The following is a 19975-nucleotide window of genomic DNA, read 5'->3' as shown; positions in this document are numbered from 1 at the left end:
ACCCCAGGTGTTCCGTCTGGAGGATTCGTGCTGCCTCTTCACACTGCAGGGCCACTCGGGGGCCATCACGAGTGTCTATGTTGACCAGGTAAGGGGTCAGGGCTGGCAGCAGGGAGGAGGAGGAGGTGGCCACAGCCCTCGGTGCCTGATTCCCAGGAGGTCCAGAAAGCAGTGACCCAGTCTCCCTGGACCTCTTCCCCAGACCATGGTGCTGGCCAGTGGAGGACAGGATGGGGCCATCTGCTTGTGGGACATGCTGACAGGCAGCCGGGTCAGCCACATGTTTGCTCACCGTGGTGATGTTACGTCCCTCACCTGTACTGCTTCATGTGTCATCAGCAGTGGCCTGGATGACCTCATCAGCATCTGGGACCGCAGCACAGGGATCAAACTGTATTCCATTCAGCAGGTGGGCAGGCAGGGCAGGCCCGTACGGGGTGGGGCCAGGCTTCCAGACGCTGGACCCTGAGCACCCCACCTTGCCTTCTAGGACCTTGGCTGTGGTGCAAGCTTGGGTGTCATCTCTGACAACCTGTTAGTGACTGGTGGCCAGGGCTGTGTCTCCTTTTGGGACCTGAACTATGGGGACCTGTTGCAGACTGTGTATCTGGGAAAGAACAGTGAGGCCCAGCCAGCCCGCCAGATCCTGGTGCTGGACAATGCAGCCATCGTGTGCAACTTCGGCAGCGAGCTCAGCCTGGTGTACGTGCCCTCCGTGCTGGAGAAGCTCGACTGAGGGCGAGAGACACTGCAGGGCAAGCACACCGGCCCTAGAACAGCAAGGGCAGGAGCAGAACCTCCCTGGCAGCTGCCTGAGTTGTCCTGCTCCCAGACTGATATTAAACTTTTTTAAAAAGGACATGGGCTTGGGGCTGGAGATGCTTATGTCATTCCCTGCTCGAGGGTCCCACAAGGAATCAGTTTATGCTGTTCCTGGGCTGAGGAAGCAGCAGTGGACAGACACTGGCCACAGAATGGGTTGGTTTATTTCAGTAACGAGCTGAAAAACACCAGGTCCCACTGAGGGGCAAAGCCTGAGCCCAGGCCGCTGTGTTGGGCCGCGCAGGGCTGTGGGCACAGCAGAGGCAGCTCAGGTCTTGTTGAGGGTCCAGAGTGGATCCAGAAGACTGAGGGGGTCATCGGGGGCCCGGGCGGAGCGCAGGCCCTGCCCGCTGTGTGCCTGCAGGAAGCTCTGCTTGCTCATGCGCTGCTTCCCACGCAGAGAACTGTCCAGGGAGAAGGCCTCAGGGGTCAGGGAAGCCAGCAGCTCCAGGGAGGAGGATGGGGGGCCCGCACTCGGGGGTTCAGGCGCAGGTTGGTGTTCCTCTGGCTGGGGGGCCTCAGGCAGGGGCGAGAGCGGTGGTGGGGAAGAAGGGGCAGACGTAGGCTCAGGGAGGCTCGCAGGTGCCAGGCCCAGGCTCTCTGCGGTGTCTGCCTGCATGGTGGCTGGAGAGTCCATGCCCGCAGCAGGCCGGATGCTCAGTTTGGCAATGGTGGCCTGGATGGAGCTGATGGGCACATCCCCGCCAAGGACCAGATCCTGGGAGTCCTGGGGCAGCTGGCTCCGAGGAGGAAGAGAAGGTGAGGTGAGGAGGGGAGAGGCTGCAGCCCACCCCACCCAGGGAAGCTGCCTCACCTTCTGGTTGGTGCCAGTGCCAACACTGGCCAGGGGCTTGCAGGGCGGAGGCACGCCGTGGCGCTGCAGGACCTGCTCCACATGCCGCACCACTGCCTCATGGCAGAACTTGAGGTGCAGCTGCAGGGAGCGGGGGCACAGTTAGCGGGGGCACAGTCAGCGGGTGTGTCGCCCAGCTGCCCCACCCCTGCTCACCTTCTCCTGCAGCATGTGTTTCCTCTGCTGCCGCATGCGGCGCACCAGCTGGGGCAGCGCGGGGATGCCGTTCCCTGCCTCCACCTCCTGCACTGCCGCGTAAAGCAGCGCAAAGGCTCCTGTGCGGCCCACACCAGAGCTGCAGGGGAAGAGAATAAGGCTGGGCCAAGAAGCCCAGGAGGGCAGCCCACAGCAGCAGCAACAGCCGCAGCTGCCTTCCCTACCTGCAGTGCACGACAATGGGCGTGTGCAGGGGCCGCTGGTGCAGGTAATGCGTGTGTACCTCCTGGATGAAGCGGAGCAGATTGCCGGGGCTGTCTGGCAGGCCTCTAGAAGCAGGGCAGGGCAGTGTGGTGAGCCCAGCCCTGGGCACAAGCCCCAACCCTTGCCCGCCCCCTGCCCCAGCCAGGGTATGCACAGTTCCGGCCAGGTGGGGAAGTGCAGGTGCACGAGGGAGCGCTTCAGGCTCTGGTCACGGAACTGCAGGCTCAGCACACGTTCCACGTGGGTCTCCGTAGCACGCACACTGCTCAGCGCCACGCTCAGGGCTCCATGCACCATAGGCTGGCTGCGCTCCGTGGGAAAGTAGCGTGCCACCTTTTGCTAAGGGGCAGAGGAACACAGTGAGTCCAGTCCTGCCCACTCTGGCCTTTGAACACCCACCTTACCACACGCTCACCTTTTCCATCTCGGTCTCTGACACCAGCATGACGATCACAGACACTTTCTGTTCATGGACCATGAGCCAGAAGTCAGCAGCTGTGCCGGGAAGCGGAGCCTGGGTGGCCACCAAGGGTGGGCAGTACGGTGACAACCCCTCCACACAGCTGGCATTTATGTAGTCGTCCTTGCCCGAGCGCAGTACCACACGGTTGCTGTCATAGGGCATGACATCCTGGTGCCGATTCTTCAGAGAGTAGCAGCGGGCAATAGCGATGGAGCGGCCTCGGGCATCCTGTTCCTGTGCCTCCTGCAGTTCCCGCCAGACTGCATCCAGCGTCCCCGCATCCCCTAGCTGACCCCGGAAGGCTTCCAGCTCTTGCTGCAACCGCCCAAGCCTCTCAGGGTGCTCGTAGGGATCCCGCTCTATTAGCCGAAGAGCCTGTGGGCGGCGGCCCTCGGCCGCGTCCACCTTGGTCGGCTGCAGCAGGGGCTGCCCACCTCCGGGAGGTTGTACGCCCCCGTGCTGGCTCTCGGGGCTAGACGACAGCAGGTCTGCAGCAGCCATGCCCCGGCGTGGGCATGCAGGCGGATCTGTTGGGGGGGGCCGAGGGGGAGCCGGGCCCGGACCTGGAGACGGTGCGGGTGAAGGCACCAGGTGGGGGTTGGGGCTGAGCTGGCCAGCAGGGGGAGGGCCATGCATGGGGACTGGGGGCGCCTGGACGCCCAGGGGCCTGGGAGACGGCCCAGGCCCATAAGCCAGGGATGGGTGGGGAGGTTGGGGGGGCCCTGAACTGGCAAAGGGCAAAGCCCCCACCCGGGGCTGCATGGCCTCTGGGGCAGGGCCTGGGTAGAGCGGAGCGCGCAATGCTGTGGGGGGCTGTGGGAGGACACTGGGCCTGGGTGGGTAGGGGTATGGGGGCTGCGAGGGGAGAACTCCTGGGGCCTGGGGTGGGAAAACGTGTGGGTGCTGAAAGGGAAGGGGCTGCTGGGGGGGCAGAGGCCCAAACGCTGCCCTGGAAGGATGTGGCTGGGGGCCAATGCCAGTACCGGGTGGTGGGAGAAACCCTGTGGGCACTCCAGGAGAAAAGGAGTGCTGAGCTGGCGATGCTGGGAGGGGCTGTTTGGTCCCAACTGGGTATGTGTAGGGCACAGGCTGGGGAGGTTGTGAGGGAAAGCAGGGCTGAGGAGTGCTGCCAGGGCTGGGCCGAAGTGCCAAGTGGCTGGAGATGGGGGCTTGGACGCTGTCCACAGTGGTGGTGGCCGGCCGAACCGTTCCAGCCAGCTCAGGGCCTGAAAACTGTGGAGGAGGGGCAGAGGGCAGGCCCGCAGCAGCATGGGGAACCCCCACTGCTCCATAGGGGCTGCTCCCCATGCCGTGCTGTGGGGAGGAGCGGGGTACAATCCCCAACTCTGGGGTGTAGGTGGGGGCTGGATAGAGGACAGGTGAGGGCACCACAGGCACAGCAGGGGGCCCTGAGGGCCTGGCCTGCAGCAGCTGGCTGGAGCCTGAATAGGTGCCAGGGGGGAGTGTACCGGGGACATAGTGGGGGCCTGGGACAGTGGGGCTGGAGAAGGGTCCAGGTGTGAAATGCAGTGGGGGAGTGGCTCCCAGGAAGGCATCAGGCAGCCGTGGACCCGCCACCACATCAGGGGGCAGGCTCCGCAGCTCCTCAGGCAGGTCACCCGTCTCTGAGGCCTCGCTCTCCTCCCTGCGGGACAGCAGTGGCTTCGGGGCAGTGGGCCGTGGGGGCGGCTTCTTCTTCAACTCTCTGGGAAGGAAAAGCAAGAAGGTCACTCACAAAAGCCTAGCGCCCCCCCCGGGGGGGGGCAGAGTGGGACTGCGAGGCATCTGGGGTCCACACACACCGGTCCAGGAGCTGCTGGCGGGCAGCCTCTCGTGCCTGGCAAGCAGACTGAGCCCGTTCCAGCAGGGCGGCCACCTTGCTCTCCAGGTCTGCATAGAAATCCTTGCCCTCCTGGGACTTCTTCATCAGGTCCTCATAGGCTTCGTATGAGGCCACCAGAGTCTGCAGCGTGGAGTTCCACCTGGCAGGCAGAAGTCCAGGTCAGCAGCCACGGGGAGGGTGGGCAGGTCAGGGTGGAAGGACAGCCCTGTGCACTGACTTCTGGTCCAGGTCGCTCAGCACCCGCCGCACAGCCGCATACTGCACATTGGCATCAGTGAGTGCCCGGAGCACGTTGTCCTGGGCAGCCAGGTTCTGCTCTAGGTACACCCGCAGCTGGTCATACTTCTTTAGCTGCTCCTCAAACAGCTTCTAAGGGGGTGAGTGGAGGGCACTCAGGCCTCTGTACCTCAGGGCAGGACAAGCCCGCCTGCTGCCCCACCCACCTTCATCTCTGAGTGGTCAGTGGTCACCAGGGAGGCAGTGATGTCATCCTTCTGGATCAGCTCGCGCAGCTGCTGCTCCAGGGACACACGCTGGTCCCGCATCTCCTGCACCTTTGCCAGGATGCGCTTCAGGTTCTGCAGCACAGCCTTGTCCTCTGGAGACGGCAGGCACCAATGAGGCCATGGAAAGTACAAGCTGCCCGCACATGCTCCCACGCATGCCCACATACATGTAGGAACAGCGGCTCACCTGGTGTCAGGGCTGGCGTGGGCAGGGCAGCCCGAACCTGGTCTAGCGGCCCACTGAGCAGGCGCAGGTTGCCCACATGCAGGTTCATGGCACGGTGCAGCTCACTGTTGGTGAAGGATGCCTTTTCATGCACCTCCATGTACTTGGTCCACTCCTTCCTCACCTCTGCCAGTTCGGCCTTGGCAGTGGCCAGGCTGGCCCCAGTCTGACCCGTGGCCTCCTGCAGCTTCTGCTCTTGCAGCTCATCCTCCTCCAGCAGGGTCCTGATGTCCTTCAGGGAGGCCTCCACATCGGTGAACACACCCGACAGCACTGGGTTGGATGGGACGGGCCCTGAGGTAGGTGTGCCAGGCACCCCTCTGGCCAGCTGGCCGTTCAAGTCAGGGCCTGCCGTGGCCTAGCCACCCTTGTGCTGGTGCCCTCTGTGCCCACTCTGCCCCCACTCACCCTGCATGGATTGAACAAGGTTCCTGACTGTGTCGGGCCGCACGCTAAGTGCTGCGCACTTCTCCATGAGCTGGGGTGGGATATGGCTGTACGTGTCCAGGTTGTCTACTGTCTCAGGATCCAGCTGCATCGAATCCATGAACTGGCTGGGGGGTGGGGGGAGGAGGTCAACCGGGTGGAAGAGGTGCTGGAGTGTACCCCTCTGCTGCAGCTGGTTCTACATTAGACAGCAAATCCTCTCTAGCGGCCTGTACCACTGCCACATGGACCCAGGGACAGCTGGAAACTGCCACAGAAGGGACACCATGCCCTGGGACTCACATCTAGCCCAAGCTCTTGGGCAGGGAGGCAGGCTGGAAAGCTGCTGTGACCAGACAAGACAATGTACCCCTGCCCTCACCCACATGGGCAGCACCGTGGCCCCCACGAGGGCCGGAGCCTACCCCACACTTACTCCAGGACCTCATTCTTGTCCTCAATCTTGGCCATCACCTCCCGAAGCAGCTTGGCCTTCTCCTCACTGTGGAAGACAGAGCAACTGATAGCCACGTTTCCGGACACCCAACTGCTTGCATGGCAAGGCTAGGCTAGCCCCACCCACCTGTACAGTGATGAGGCCTCATGGGCAGCCATGGGTACCAGTTTGGCGAAGATGTCAGGGCCCGTGACAGCCGGATCCGTGGGGTTTACAGGCAAGGGCTTCACCAAGGGAGCACCTGGGAAAGAAGGAAGTGTCAGGCCCTCAGGGATGCTGACCATCTACCCCTCATGCTCACTTATCAGCCTCCCTCAGCCCCAGACCTTTCACAGGCTGCAGTGTATCCAGAGCTGGCACAGCCTCATGGTAGATGAAGTCGTTGTCCTTCTTAGCAGAATTGTACCTGGGGTATGGAGCAGAGGGAATGAGGAGTCTGGGCCCAGTGGGACCCAAGACTTGGATGGGAATGAGTGCAACCACTTCCTGCTGGTGCCTCCTCCTTAGTGTACAGGCAGAGGACAAGACATCCCACAGCAAGAGGGCCCCACTCACTTTCCCCCGATGACATCCATTGTGAAGCGAAGTGCATCCTGCACAGTGTCGGGCTGGCCCTGCAGGTAGTATGGGAATGGGACCTTAGTACCCCCAGGCCCTGGCAGTCCTGTGCAGCTTGCTCCCCTCGTCCTGGGGTCAAGGGCAGTCAGGCCTCCTCAGCCTTACCTTGGCCAACTTGATGGCTTCATTAAGCTTGTCAAGGGCACTCTGGAAGTAGGCCACCTGCAGAGGGCAAAGCCTGCTCTGTTGTCCCTGTGTGAACCCAGTTCCTCCTGCCAGGCCATCCGATAACCATCTGAAGCCCAGTACCAAAGCAGCACCACCTACAATTTATACCTTGGGGAGCCTGCCACACCTCTAAAAAACCCAAGACTATAGCCTCACAGGGGAGCAATGTAGATGACCCAAAGGCCTGTAGATGGGGGTGACGACACCACACTGTGGACTGGGGCCCAAGCACCCCTGACAAAGCCCAAGCCCAACTCACCCGCTCCCCAAACTTCTGCTGTTCTTCGGCCTGCTTTCCCATGTGTAGCTAGGGAAGAGGAGAAGGCATCAGACCCAGTCCTGACCCAGGTGACCCAGCCCACACCAGCCCCAGGGACCAGAGTGGTCTCACATGAGCCACTGCTGCAAAGTAGTAGATTTTCATCTGCACCAACTTCTTCCAGTCCTTCTGGATGCGGCCCAGCAGTGAGGCAGTGGCTGGGTTCTCCAGGGCTCGGCATGCCTCCTTGTAGTAGTCTACCACCTGGGGTGGGGCAGGGCAGGGTGGGACAGGACAAGTCTGGAAGCCAGGCCAGGGCACAGCCAGGGACCCCTGCCCTCAGACTGCCCCTACCTGTGCACTGATGCGGGCCACCAGGAAACTCTTTCTGTTGTCTAGCATTGACTTCTCCAGCAGGCACTCCTGCGCCTGGCCCTGGGGACACACACAGGTCACTCTCAACTGCCTCTGTCTCTCCCAGGTGCAGATGGCAACCAGGGGACACTTATGGCAGCCCTTCCCTCCAAGTCAGCCCATAGCTCTGCACTTGGCCGCTCCCTGGCCTCACCAGCATGAGATTGACGTTGAGGGTAAGGATCTGGCGGCTCATGTCCACACTGTAGGCCTGCGGGAAGTGTTCCCGCAGGTAGGCAAAGGCACCCGCTGCGCACTGGAAGTGGGTGCAGGAGACCTTCATGCCCTGCAAGGGATGGGGAGGAAGCTGACCACACCCATTCCTGTGGGGCAGCGCCAACTCACGCATCCCAACACCACCGCCACCTCACCTCCTCTGATACCCGCTTGTCCACGGCCCCCAGCATGGAGTGCAGTGCGCCTGAGGAGGCAGAAGACACTGTGTTAGGGAAGGCAGAGCCCTGAGCCAGCTCACCAGGGAAGCAGCTTTCCAGGGCCAAAGTCCAGGGCAGTCACATGACAGCACAAGGAAACCCAGCAGTGCAACCAAGGCCTGGGCTCTGTATACAGCGGGGCTGGGGCACAGGAAGGAGAGGCTGCTCTCTATAGCCCAGGGGTCCTCTGGCAGCTCCCAGGAAGGCCTGAGTCCTCTGCAGTTCCTCCCACTTCTCCCTCAGCTGAGGTGTACAAAAGCACGGGGGGAAGGGTGCCTCTCCAGCCAGGGCACACAGTGGCAGCTCTGTTGGGTGGCTTTTGTGGGCCCTAGGAACAGCAGGGTGCTGCCAGGCTGTGGCAAAGGCAGAGGAGCCCCATGGTCTCTGAGGACCCTGGTCAGCCGAGACAGGTGGCAGGCGGGGACCTTGGGGGAAGGGCCAGGCGGCTCACCGAGGTTGTACAGGATACAGGCCTGCTCATACTTGATGTCCTCATGGGCCACAGACTTGCCCGAGAAGATCTCAGTCCTGCAGAAGTGGCAGCCCTGGTTACTACAGGGCAGGGCTGGCCAGGGATGAGGGGAGCACCACTCTGGGGCGTGTGTGTGTGTGTATGCCACAGGGCCAGGGCCACTCCATACCCACACAGCATGAAGGACAAAGCAGGGGAGAGGGGCATGCCACTCCCCAGGAATCCAGCCCCACACCCCAGGCCTGGTACTGGCTCTCACCAGGTGACAGGGACTGCAGCCTCCTGCCCTGAGCCCATAGGAACGCGGCTCTGCAGATAGTGCAGCTGGCCAAGGTACTTTCGGAGAACACTGCAGCCCTCAAAGTCCCGGGGGACACGGATGGCATTCTAGGGGACAGGAAGGCAGAAATGGAGCTCACTCCAGACACTAGGAAACACACCAGACCTGAAGTGACAGAGCCTCAGAAGTCACTTGATGGACTGGCGCACATGCCAGCGATGGCTGCCACAACAGCATTCCTAGAAAGCATCTTGCAGCTTCCACTTGGTTTGCTGGAAGGGGGATAGGGTTGTTACAAGAGACTGAACCCAGGCAGCGCTGAGCTCCATCCCCACCCATTTTTAACTTTGAGACACTTGCAATCTCCTGAGCAGCTGGAATTATAGGCGTGTATGCTAGTTCACCCAGTTTAAAATTCTCATTTAATTTTCCATCTATAGTTGTATATCTAAAATTTACATCATGAGGAAAACAAACCTTTTTATATACAAGAATGTTTACCAACACATTATCAGTCACAAACTATACCAGCCTACCTTCCATTTTAAAGAACACTGCTGAAATAAATTCCACTGAGACTAGCCACACGGGAGCATACTTCGCAGCTGTGAAAACTACAGATATGGCTCTCTCTACTGATACTGTTGTGGTTTTTTTTTTTTTTTTTTTTTGCAGAACCAGGGATTGAACTCAGACCCTTGCACTTGCCAGGGAAGCACTTATTCTATTGAGCCATCTCCCTGGCACCTGTGATACTGTTCTTGACATACTGTTAGGCATAAAAAAAGCACATCACAGATGAATGGTATGATCTCAGGTGCAACCATTGGGATAATAATTTCTAAACAGATATGAACATGAAAAGAGTTCAGAAGACTGTACAACAAATGTTAACAGTGATTATCTGTCTCAGTCCTGCAGAAGCGGCAGCCCTGCTCACTGTAAGCAGGGCCAGCCAGGGCCAAGGGGAGCACCGCCACTAGGCCAAAAGACACTGGTGTATGGGCTGGGGGTATAGCTCAGTGGTAGGGTGTCTGCCTAGCATGCACAAGGACCTGAGTTGAAATCCTAATAAGATTAGACTGCCCTCTTTCTATACATATACTATAGGTAGATAAATAGACAAAGGTATGTGCCTGGTAGAGACAGGTACTTAATTCTTTACATTAAACATTTTCAGTTTTTATAATAAATAACAAAAGTATTTCCATTTTGGGAAAACAAAGCAAATGAACCCTATGCTCAAACAGAAAAACAGACAATATACCAAGAAGCAGGTCCCCAAGCCAGGCACAGTAGCACACAACTGTAATCCCAGCACTCTGGAAGGCTGAGTGAGGCAGAAAGATCACTACTTAAACCCAGCCTGAGCAATTTAGTAGTAAGACCCCGCCAAAAACTAAAACAAAAAGGGTTAGGGGTGTAGCTCAGTACAAACGCCTTGGGTTTAGTCCCCAAAAACTGGTATCAAATGAGGAGCTGGGCCAAAAGAACTACAAATTCTTATCTGCCTGCCCTGCTGAAATACACGACCAGCTGAGGAAACCCCACGCACCCCGGCCCTCAGCTCACGAGGCGGTCCTGCTCCGCACGGCTTCCGGCGGGCTCCCAAGCCTGCATCACCTCAGCTAGTCTCTCCCAGTCAGCCATGTGCCCATGCTGCGCAGGGCTGCCGGCCCAGGCCAGGGCTCCGCAGTGCAGGCCTCCCTCTAGCACAGCCCTCCACCCCAGCCTCGCATATTAGGCAAACCCCACTCCCACTCAATATTTTCTTTAAACCAACCCGTTTTAAAAATCAAGATCCAGGGGCCAGGGAGATGGCTCAGTAGAATAAGCACCTGCCTGGCAAGCCAAGGGCCTGAGTTCAATCCTGATATCAAAAACAAAACCCATAGCTGATGTAGCAAGAGCTCCAAAATAACAGGTCTGATATGGGAGCTACACATTTTTAAAAATACTAAACCCCACGCAAAAATACTAATGTATAAAATGTGTACTTCCCGAAACCACCCTTGGGAAGCCAGGGACACCCCTCCTACACCCACCCTAGACACAGCACGATGCTGGCTGGTGTCACCCCACAAGCCTCTCAAAGCAAGACCTCGATGAGCACCAAAAGTCTTACAACCGAGCAACCTAGTCCTGTTCTCTGGATGTGGGTACAAGCCTGGACCAGAAGATGCCGACCCAAAGCTCCCCCCGTTTTCCCACTACACTGACCTTCCCTCACTCCTTTACAAATCACTCGAGTTAAACCAAAGGAGAATTTGAGTCGTGCTGTCTCATCTCCGCTGGGCATTTCTCTGTGCTACGATGTACTTTCTCTATTCACTAAGAAAGGGAGCCAGGTCTGATGGCCCATAATCCCAGCATTCAGGAGGCTGAAGTAAGAAGATCTTAAGTTGGAGACCAGCCTGGTTTTCATACTGTTTTCAAGGCCGGCCTGGACTACAAAAACAAAATAAAACACAAACCAACTTGACCCATGTTAGTACCAAAATTTTGCATTTAGTTTTTACATGTTGCTGAGTCTGCAAGTCGTTTTTTAGTCTAGTCACTATTTCATTGGAAAAATTACTCTCAGTGTTTTAAGTAAAAAATGTCCTATGGCTATGGATTCACCAGGCCAAGAAACGCTGATGTATGGGCTGGGGGTATAGCTCAGTGGCAGGGTGTGTGCCTAGCATGTACAAGGACCTGAGTTCAATCCCTAGTACCATATGGGGGGGTAGAGAGGGAGGGAGAGAAGGAGGAGGGGAGGGAGAGAAGAGGGAGAAGGAAGGAAAGGGAGACAGACAGAGAGAGAGAGGAGCAGGAGAGAGGGGGGAGGGAGGGAAAGGGAGAGAGAGAGAGAGACAGAGACAGACAGAGACACTGATGGGGTCCATTTTCAAACTTTACTGAAATAAGCTCTTCCCTAGACTTCAGTTTATGAGGAAGATTCTGGATGGTGGTGGAGTAAGAAGCACTGGACATATGTCTCCCACCAAAGCCACAAGAACACTGGCAGACTCTTCTTAGGCAGCTGCTTTGGAACTTGGTGTTTCCTGAACTCAAGGCCTCTGTAGTATTTTTTTGGTATCAGGGATAGGACTCGGGACCTTGTGCTTGCCAGGCAGACACTTTCGCCGCCAAGCTACCTCCTGGCTGTCTGAGGTTCTGCTTCCAGGGCAGGAGGACAGCAGGCAGGCCGGCTGCAGTACTAGCACAGGTGCTCCTGGACCAGGAGAAGATGCCGACCCAAAGCTCCAGCCTGTGGGAGCCAGGGGGCAAGAAGGCCTCCACCTCCAAGGATGCGGATCAACGCTTAGACCACAGATAAGCTTCTGAACAGAGATACAGACAGCAAGCACTGACCAGCACCATGTCTCCCTCCACTATCGCAAGCTCTTCCACCTCCAGCTAGCACGGTCCCGGGAACATAAAGGGCCCAAATCCATTTTCCCTTCCCCTACACAGTTCATCTTCTTTTTGGCAGTACTGGCATCAAATCCAGGGCTTCATGCACACTAGGCAATTGCTCTACCACTGTGCTACGTAGTTCTTTTTAGTTTTCTGAGACAAGGTCCCAGTAAGATGCCCAGGCTGGCCTTGATCTCGCAACCCTTTGCCCTCAGCTTTCCAAGTAGCTGGATTACAAGTCTACCTCCACGCCTGCCTAAATGGTACCTGCTGGCCTCTTTCAAAGAGCTCCCCCTCCTTCTGGACCAGCCCTGGATGGCCCTACGTTCAGGAAGCTGGGCTTGATCCCTGGGCGATGCTCCCAGCACTAGCCTACCCAACTAGGGCTGGGCCTTCTCGGGCCACTGGCTTCAGCACGCTCAACATCTACTGCTGCCACCTGCCCGCCCTGCCCCAGTGGACTTCAGTGCTACAGTCTGCATCTCAAGTGTCTCCCAAAAGCCTGTGTCTAAGACCACACCAGGTGGTTTCTGTCACTTCCCTACCAAACCTAACCTGCTCATACCTAAAAGTATTTGCCTCCTACCTGTCTGAGCAACTCCAACTTCTTCAATTCCTCATTGTAGGCTTCTGGGTTCTCTCCAAAATTCTTCAGGACAAACTAGAGAGAGAAAGGAGAACATGAGAGCACACACACTCTTGCTCTGGGACCACATCCAGGCCACTGAATCAAGACAGCTTCCTGCACCACTGAGAACTCTGCCTCAGAACAGGCAGCTAACCAGGAACAGGGGTGCACACCTGTAACGGCACTCTGGGAGGCTAAGGCAGCAAGAGCACAAGTTTAGGCCCTGCCCCTGCAACTGATTTAACTGCATCCTATCTCAAAAGTGGTGGTGGGGGATAAAATTAAATCAGGGCAAATTAATACTTTTTATCAGTACCTACTTGTGATACATAATGAGTTTGTATGTATAAAATCTTAATCCTTTTACTTCCTTTCCCCACCCCTTTTACCACTGTTTCTTACTTTTTCAAATTTTTATTAGTAATGTTTATAGTACATGCTGATTATATCCATCAGAGGGAGCTTACACATACATGTTTAATCTTTTTCTTCTTTTGGAGGGGGATTGTGAGACAAGGTCGCACTGTGTAATCCAGGCTGGCCTTGACCTTGGCAATTCTCTTGCCTCATCCTCCTGAGGGCTGGGATTATTGGCAGGCACCACCACACCTGGCTACATACTCAAATCTTTTTGTGTGTGTCTTTCTGAGACAGGGTCTTGCTATGCAGTTCAGGTTGGCCTTGAGCTCACTTTGTAGCCCAGGCTGGTTTTGTTTTTTTAAAATAATTTTATTAAGAAACAAACAGCAATGAGACAGTTTCAAAACCAATTAGTAGGGGGCCAGGGAGATGGTTTAGTGGAATAAACGCTTCCCTGGCAAGCGCAAGGGCCTGAGTTCAACCCCCGGTTCCACCAAAAAAAAAAAAAAAAAAAAATTGGTAGGACAGTTTCAATAATTAATATATTGCATATTGTTGTCTTCCCAGGCTGGTCTTCAACTTGCAATGATCTTCCTGCCTCAGCCTGAGTGCTGGGATTACAGGCATGCACCACCTTGCCTGGCTATATAACTGAATCTTAATTCTTTCTTGCTTTCTCTTCCCCTACTCTCCCTTTCCACCTCCATCTCTAGATCTCTTTCCCACTTGTAAAAGGTGTACTTCCTTGTTTCCTGTCTACCATTTCGCCTTTTAAATTACTTATAATTTAAGGTTCCCATAAACAGAAACCACCTGATATTTAAGCTTGTGTATGTGATTTATTTCACAAAGTATTACGGTCTCAAGGTGCATCCATTTCCCTACAACTGACTCAGATTTATCCTTCATTATAGCACCGTAGTACTCCACTGTGTATACATTTTTTCTTTAGCCAATTATCTGCTAATGGACATGTAGGCTGCTTCTAACATTTAGCTACAATGAACATGTGAATGCACATTTCACTATAATATGATGTCTTTAACTCTTTTGGGAAGATATCCAGCAGGGAAAGAGCTGGGTTGAATGGAATTCTTTTCAGTTTTTTGAGGAACCTCCAAATTGATTTCCATACTGGTCACACACACTCCCATAAACAAAGTACAAGGACTCTGAGGCCAGCCTGATAGCTCAGCAGACTAAAGTGCCTGCTTAGGCAGAGCACAGCAGCCAGGGTTCCATCTCTAGCATGCCCTGCTGGCTCTGCCCCCAGGGCATGCTGAGCCGGTGATTGAGACTGGGCATGTTGGAAGCACCTGTAATCCCAGTGCTTGGGAGGCTGAAAACAGAGTCTGATCTATGTAGTGAGACCATGTAGACCCTTTATCCCCTGTAATAAATGCAAAAAAAAGTACAAAGAGGCTGGCCAAATAGCTCAGAGGATTAAAGTGACTGCAAGCCAGTGCAAGCGGGGAGGGCTTGATCCCTGGGCTGCTGAGACAGCAATTGAGACTTGGCGTGGTGGCGCACGCCTGTAATCCCAGCTCTTGGGAGGTTGTAAGCAGTTGGATCACTATGAGTCTGATCTAGTAGTGAGACCCTGAACACCCTGTAGACTCTTCCTTAAAAAATACAAAAGGGGGGGGCAGGGAGATGGCTCAGCAGAATAAGTGCTTGCCTGGCAAGTGCTAGGGCCTGAGTACAAGGATCCCCACAATGCACACACCATAACCTTACCAGCATGTTTTGAATTCCTGATAGCCGTTCTTTCTGGAATATGATGAAATACCAGTGTTTTATTTTAATGTGCATTAAAAAATTTTTTTTTGAAGATAGGGTTTCACTATGCAGTTTAGGCTGGCCCTGAACTCACTATGTAGCCCAAGGTGCCCTTGAATTCACCTTGATCCTCCTACTTCAGCCTCCCGAGTGCTAGGATTATAGGTGAGCACCACCACACCCAGCAATGTGTGTTTTACTTTTTTGGTGATATTGGGGATTGAACTCCCCAGCTCCAATGTGTGTTTCTTTAATGACCTAAGATGAACATTTTTTCATGTACTTATTATCTATCTGTATTTCTATTGACAAGTACATATTCAATTTTTAAAATTAGATTTTATTAGTACATTTTAGATACATACAATGATCCCATTCATCATAGAGTATTCACTTCAAATGCTCATTTTTTCATTCTTTTATTTTAGGGGAGCCTTCTTTTGGTTACTTGCTGCTGAGGAAGATATATTCTATTGTAGTTAGGTTGAGCATTTCATAGATATCTATTAAGTGTATTTGTTTATGATTCAACTCTGATATTTGGGGTTTTTTGGTCTAGTTAACCTACTATGAAAGTGGAGTACAGAGGTCCCCAACCATGCTGTGTTGGTGTTTATCTTTTATATCTAGTAGTATCTGTTTTATAAAGTTGGGAGTGTTGGTATTTGGCACATATATATTCATTTTTTTTCTGCATTCAGGACAGGGTCTCACTACGTAGATCTACATTGGACTTGTAGTGATGCTTCTGTTTTCTGCTTCCCAAGCGCTGGGATTACAGGTGTGTGCACCACCACACCCAGTCTCATCACAGTCTCAGTGCACTCCGAGAGGCGGGGGAGGACAGCATGGCACACTGGGGATTGAACCCAGCCACTGCGCTGCAGGCACTTTAGTCCACTGAGCTATCAGGCAGGCCCTAAAACTTGAGAAGGGTTTTTTTTTTTTTTTTAATTTTATTTATTTAGTGTGTGTGTGTGTGTGTGTGTGTGGCCAGCTCAGCCCACCAGGGGGCGGGGCTGGCTGGCATGTGGTGCTGGAGGATTGAACCGCGGTCCCTGAGCTTTGCTAAGCTTGTTGTAAGTAGGTGCTTTAGACCACTGAGCCATCTCACCAGACCTTGAGAAGGATTTGTTTTTGGCTGGCTCAGGTTCCCTTAAGGGCAGGTCTGGTGTGGTATGTGGAGCTGGTTAATGAACCACAGTCCCTTGCTCCTGAGTTTGCCAAAGTAGGTGCTTTAAACAACTGAGCTAACCCACAAGCCCTGGCACATATATATTTAAAATTGTTCTCTTTTCCTGTTGAGTTCTCTTTACCAGAACGCAGTGACTTTCTTTGATCTGATCAGTTTTGGCTTGAGGTCTACTTTGAAAATAGTATAGTTACTCCTGCTTGTTTTCACACTCCTGTTGTAGGAAAAATTGTTTTCCATTCTTGTTTAAATCTAAGGGGCTCTTTAAAGATTAAGTGTAGTATACCTCTGGATTCTGGTCTTTAATCCATTCTGCCAATCTGTGTCTTTTCATTGAAGAGCTGAGACCATTTACACTGAGATATTACTGAAATGTACTGATTCTTGTCACTGTGTTGTTTTTCCATTGCCGACTCTTTTATTCTCCCCTTTTGCTTAATTGTTTACGCTGCTTGTTATGTTCACTGCAGCAGGCCTTTTGGCACTGATGTCTTCACTGTCTGTCTGGAATATCCCTGAATATTTTTTGTAGTGTTGGTTTGACAGTCATGAAGTTCTTAAGGTGCTCTTCATCATGAAGGTCCTAATTTCTCTCTCTCTCTTTTTTTTAAGACAAGGTATCATTACATAACTCAGGCTGGTCTCAAATTTACGGTGATCCTCCTGCTTCAACCAGCCAAATGTGGGGATTGTAGGTGTGTACCACCATGCCCAGCCCTCTCCATCAATTTTTTTTTTTTCTTTTTTGCAGAACCGGGGATTGAACTCAGGCCCTTGAGCTTGCCAGGGAAGCGCTTATTCTACTGAGCCATCTCCCCGGCCCCACCATCAATTTTTTTTAAAAATTTATTTATTTATTGTGTGTGTGTGTGTGTGTGTGTGTGTGTGTGTGTCTAGCTCAGCCCACCGGGGGCGGGGCTGGCTGGCATGTGGTGCTGGGGGATTGAACCGCGGTCCCTGTGCTTTGCTAAGCTTGTTCCAAATAGGTGCTTTAGACCACTGAGCCATCTCACCAGCCCCCACCATCAATTCTGAATGACAGTTTGCAGGATATATTAATCTGGGTCGGAAGCTATATTTTTAGGGCTTGGAGAACTTTCTCTATGCTGTCCTAGTCTTTAAGATTTGTGTTGAGAAATCTGCAGTCATTTTAATGGGTTTATCTTTATGGGTGATTTGTTGTTTTCCTCTATTTTATTTCTTGAAACAAGGTCTTGCTATGTGGCTCAGGCTAGCCCTGAACTTATTATATAGTCCAAGCTGGCCTTGAACTTGTGGTGATCCTCCTGCCTCAGTCTCCCAAATGCTGGAATTACAGGCGTACACCACCAAACCCAGTTCCTCTGATAGATTTTAAAATTCCATCTATGTGTTAGACTTCAGGAATTTTATCTGATGTTATATAGAAGTCCTTTTCTAATCATGGCTATCTGAGGCTGTATATGCATTTTTTGCCTGTTTAATTTTTTCCCCATACTTGGAAATTTTTGTATGATTTCTGTAAACAGATTTTTTTTTAAATTTTTTTTTTATTTTTATTTATTTGAGAGAGAGAGAGAGAGAGAGAGAGAGAGAGAGAGAGAGAGAGAGAGAGGTGTGTGTGTGTGGCCAGCTCAGCCCACCAGGGGGCGGGGCTGGCTGGCATGTGGTGCTGGGGGATTGGAACCGCGGTCCCTGATGCTTTGCCAAGCTTGTTCTAAGTAGGTGCCTTAGACCACTGAGCCATCTCTCCAGCCCCCAGATTTTTTTTTTTAACAGATTCTTTTTATGCCATCCAGGCCATCTTCTAATTTCTAATTCCAATCAACCTTAGGTTAGTCATCTTTGCATCATCTAGCAGCTGTTGGGTCACTTACTGGGATTTCTTGTTTTTAACGTATCTCTGAGTAAGGGTCACCTACATCAGCCTTATCTTCTAGCTTTGACTCTTTCCTTGAGCCAGTCACTTATGCCTATATTTTCAACAGAATTTTTTTATTCTCCTGAATTGCTGTTTGGTACCTTTTCATGAACTCTAATTCTTGCTAACCGGTTCTGCCAATAAATAACCGGTTCTGCCAATAAATAAATAAATAATTATAATCATAATCATAATCGTAATTCTTTGTTAAACTGGTTATATCTTGTATTGTCATGGTTAGCTCAGCTAGCTTTTTTATTTGTATTGTCCTTACACTCACTGGTCATTTTAAGTCCCTTATCTGTCTAGTTATATCATCTCTGTGCTTCCTAAAATACCTTATGACCTGTTTTTTGTTGTTGCTGCTTCTTTTCTTACATTGTACAATTCAACCATCTGTGTTTTTTATTTCCTATCAATGTCTACTGGATCACCTTAGGGGAGTTAGGGGTCTCTGGAGGCATTTTGTTGCCTTGCTTTTTCATGTGTCTGCTGTTGGTATATTGTGTGTGTGAATGTGCACACTGGGGATCTGTTACAATAGAAAGAGTTTGTTACTGATACAGAGATCTCATTAGTATATGCTTCCACCACTTTCTCTGACCGATCCCATTTAACAGCATCAGACTCGTTTGCGCTGCTCCAAGAAGAGAATCCCGACCAGTCACATCAGTGTCAACATAGCCAAACGCACACCAACCATACACGTTCTACTCTCTCATCAGCAGAATGCTAACAGGTAGGCTTGGGTGTGATGAGAGGGAAGGAAAAAGGAGAGAAAGGAAGTAGGTAGATCAGTAAGGAGAGAACAGAAGCATCAACAGGTGAAAAACAGATCAGACTGGTGGAATTATTTCTACAGCTAGAGCAAAGGGCAACTGTTGACAGGGTCTGAGAGAATATTAGTGTAGATTTTCTCAGGTGAGAGAATACCACAGCCATGTAAAAATGTCCTTTGTCCTTACTCTTAGGAAATACCTGCTGAGATGTACACAGGGAAGTGTGAAGATGTCTAAACTTATTTCCAAAGGGCTCCTGAAATTGATCTATCTATCCACTGTACCTCTTGAGACAAAAACAAACATGGTGCAGTAAGACTAATAAAACACGGAGTGAGGCTACACACAGTTCAGTGGCAGAGTGCTCGCATAAGGCCAAGTTCAATAGCTAGCCCAAACAAAACAAATAAACAAATCCCTACGTAGTGAGGATCTGCACAAGCATTACAAATTATTTTCAACTTTTCTGAATGTTTAAAAGTTGGAAATCTTATGTTTGAAGAATGGCCGAAGAGGTGGGCACAGTGGTACACTCTTCTAATCCAAGCCATGGTTTCCTCATGCTGCTCCTCTGCTCCTTTCCTCTGCAATGAATGACACTGGATTCTGTACCCTGTGATCACTGCAGCAGACACCCTGCACCCTGCCATTACTCTGTGGTTTAGAAAAAACAGGGACCAGAGATGAAGAGTGGTAGTGCCAGCACCACGTCAGGTTTACTGACTCCTACCTCAGGAAGTCCCTCTGCCTCACCTGCTCTTCTGCCAGCATATTCTTTCTTCTCTTACACAATGCTCTTAATTTAGTATAGTATCTTTGAATATCAGAGTACTTATTAAGCCCAGAAGAAAATGCAAAAAAAAAAAAAAAAAAAAAGCACGTCTTTGTTTAAATTTTTTTTTAATTTTATGTATTTGGTACAGGGTCTCACTATGCAGCTCGGACTCACAGTGATCCTCCTGTCTCTGCTGAGGATCCCAGCACTTGGATTACATGTGTGCACCACCATACCCGGGATTTTGGTGGCCGGCTCAGCATGGCCAGGGTGGGGCCAGCACAGCACACAGTATCAGGGATTGAACCTGGGTCCTTGCACTTGCCTAGCAAGGCATTTAAGACTGCTGAGCTATCTTCATGGCCCTTGTGTAAATTTTTGAAAGAGAGTCTTGCCTCAAACTCACAGCAATCCTCCTACCTTAGCTTCGCAAGTCTTGGCATTATAGGTGTGAGCCTTACACTAAGCTTTTTTAGCTTTTTTCTTTCTTTTTTTCTTT

General features: G+C 52.3%; 2 protein-coding genes across 5 annotated transcripts in view; one reads left to right on the top strand and one right to left on the bottom strand.

Moving 5' to 3' along the window:
• Positions 1 to 859, top strand: part of Scap (SREBF chaperone) — a 62201-nt gene extending 61342 nt beyond the window's left edge. For both annotated transcript variants that reach the window (XM_004640693.3, XM_023700732.1), the window contains exons 21-23: positions 8 to 88; positions 203 to 409; positions 491 to 859. In XM_004640693.3, the coding sequence (XP_004640750.1) occupies positions 8 to 88; positions 203 to 409; positions 491 to 736 (534 nt within the window). In that variant the 3' untranslated portion in view covers positions 737 to 859. The remainder of the gene's footprint in view (positions 1 to 7; positions 89 to 202; positions 410 to 490) is intronic.
• A 105-nt stretch (positions 860 to 964) lies between these two features.
• The window catches only part of Ptpn23 (protein tyrosine phosphatase, non-receptor type 23), a 28337-nt gene continuing 9326 nt past the window's right edge, over positions 965 to 19975 (bottom strand). The window contains exons 2-25 of one of the 3 annotated variants that reach the window (XM_023700730.1): positions 12650 to 12724; positions 8641 to 8768; positions 8361 to 8437; positions 7847 to 7896; positions 7630 to 7761; positions 7416 to 7496; positions 7194 to 7325; positions 7062 to 7109; positions 6740 to 6796; positions 6572 to 6630; positions 6343 to 6422; positions 6143 to 6257; positions 5996 to 6061; positions 5542 to 5687; positions 5095 to 5406; positions 4845 to 4999; positions 4619 to 4770; positions 4361 to 4540; positions 2511 to 4263; positions 2250 to 2434; positions 2056 to 2160; positions 1832 to 1970; positions 1637 to 1756; positions 965 to 1564 (exon numbers count right to left, since the gene is read on the bottom strand). In XM_023700730.1, coding sequence (XP_023556498.1) covers positions 1091 to 1564; positions 1637 to 1756; positions 1832 to 1970; positions 2056 to 2160; positions 2250 to 2434; positions 2511 to 4263; positions 4361 to 4540; positions 4619 to 4770; positions 4845 to 4999; positions 5095 to 5406; positions 5542 to 5687; positions 5996 to 6061; positions 6143 to 6257; positions 6343 to 6422; positions 6572 to 6630; positions 6740 to 6796; positions 7062 to 7109; positions 7194 to 7325; positions 7416 to 7496; positions 7630 to 7761; positions 7847 to 7896; positions 8361 to 8437; positions 8641 to 8768; positions 12650 to 12724 — 4821 coding nt within the window. In that variant the 3' untranslated portion in view covers positions 965 to 1090. The remainder of the gene's footprint in view (positions 1565 to 1636; positions 1757 to 1831; positions 1971 to 2055; positions 2161 to 2249; positions 2435 to 2510; positions 4264 to 4360; positions 4541 to 4618; positions 4771 to 4844; positions 5000 to 5094; positions 5407 to 5541; positions 5688 to 5995; positions 6062 to 6142; positions 6258 to 6342; positions 6423 to 6571; positions 6631 to 6739; positions 6797 to 7061; positions 7110 to 7193; positions 7326 to 7415; positions 7497 to 7629; positions 7762 to 7846; positions 7897 to 8360; positions 8438 to 8640; positions 8769 to 12649; positions 12725 to 19975) is intronic. The other 2 variants (XM_004640692.2, XM_023700731.1) reach the window with 2 other exon arrangements.

This window comes from Octodon degus, unplaced genomic scaffold, assembly GCF_000260255.1.
Source record: "Octodon degus isolate 3935 unplaced genomic scaffold, OctDeg1.0 scaffold00126, whole genome shotgun sequence".
NCBI lineage: Eukaryota > Metazoa > Chordata > Mammalia > Rodentia > Octodontidae > Octodon > Octodon degus.
The sequence above is the reverse complement of the archived record's forward strand: the minus strand, read 5'-3'. Positions and strand labels throughout refer to the sequence as shown.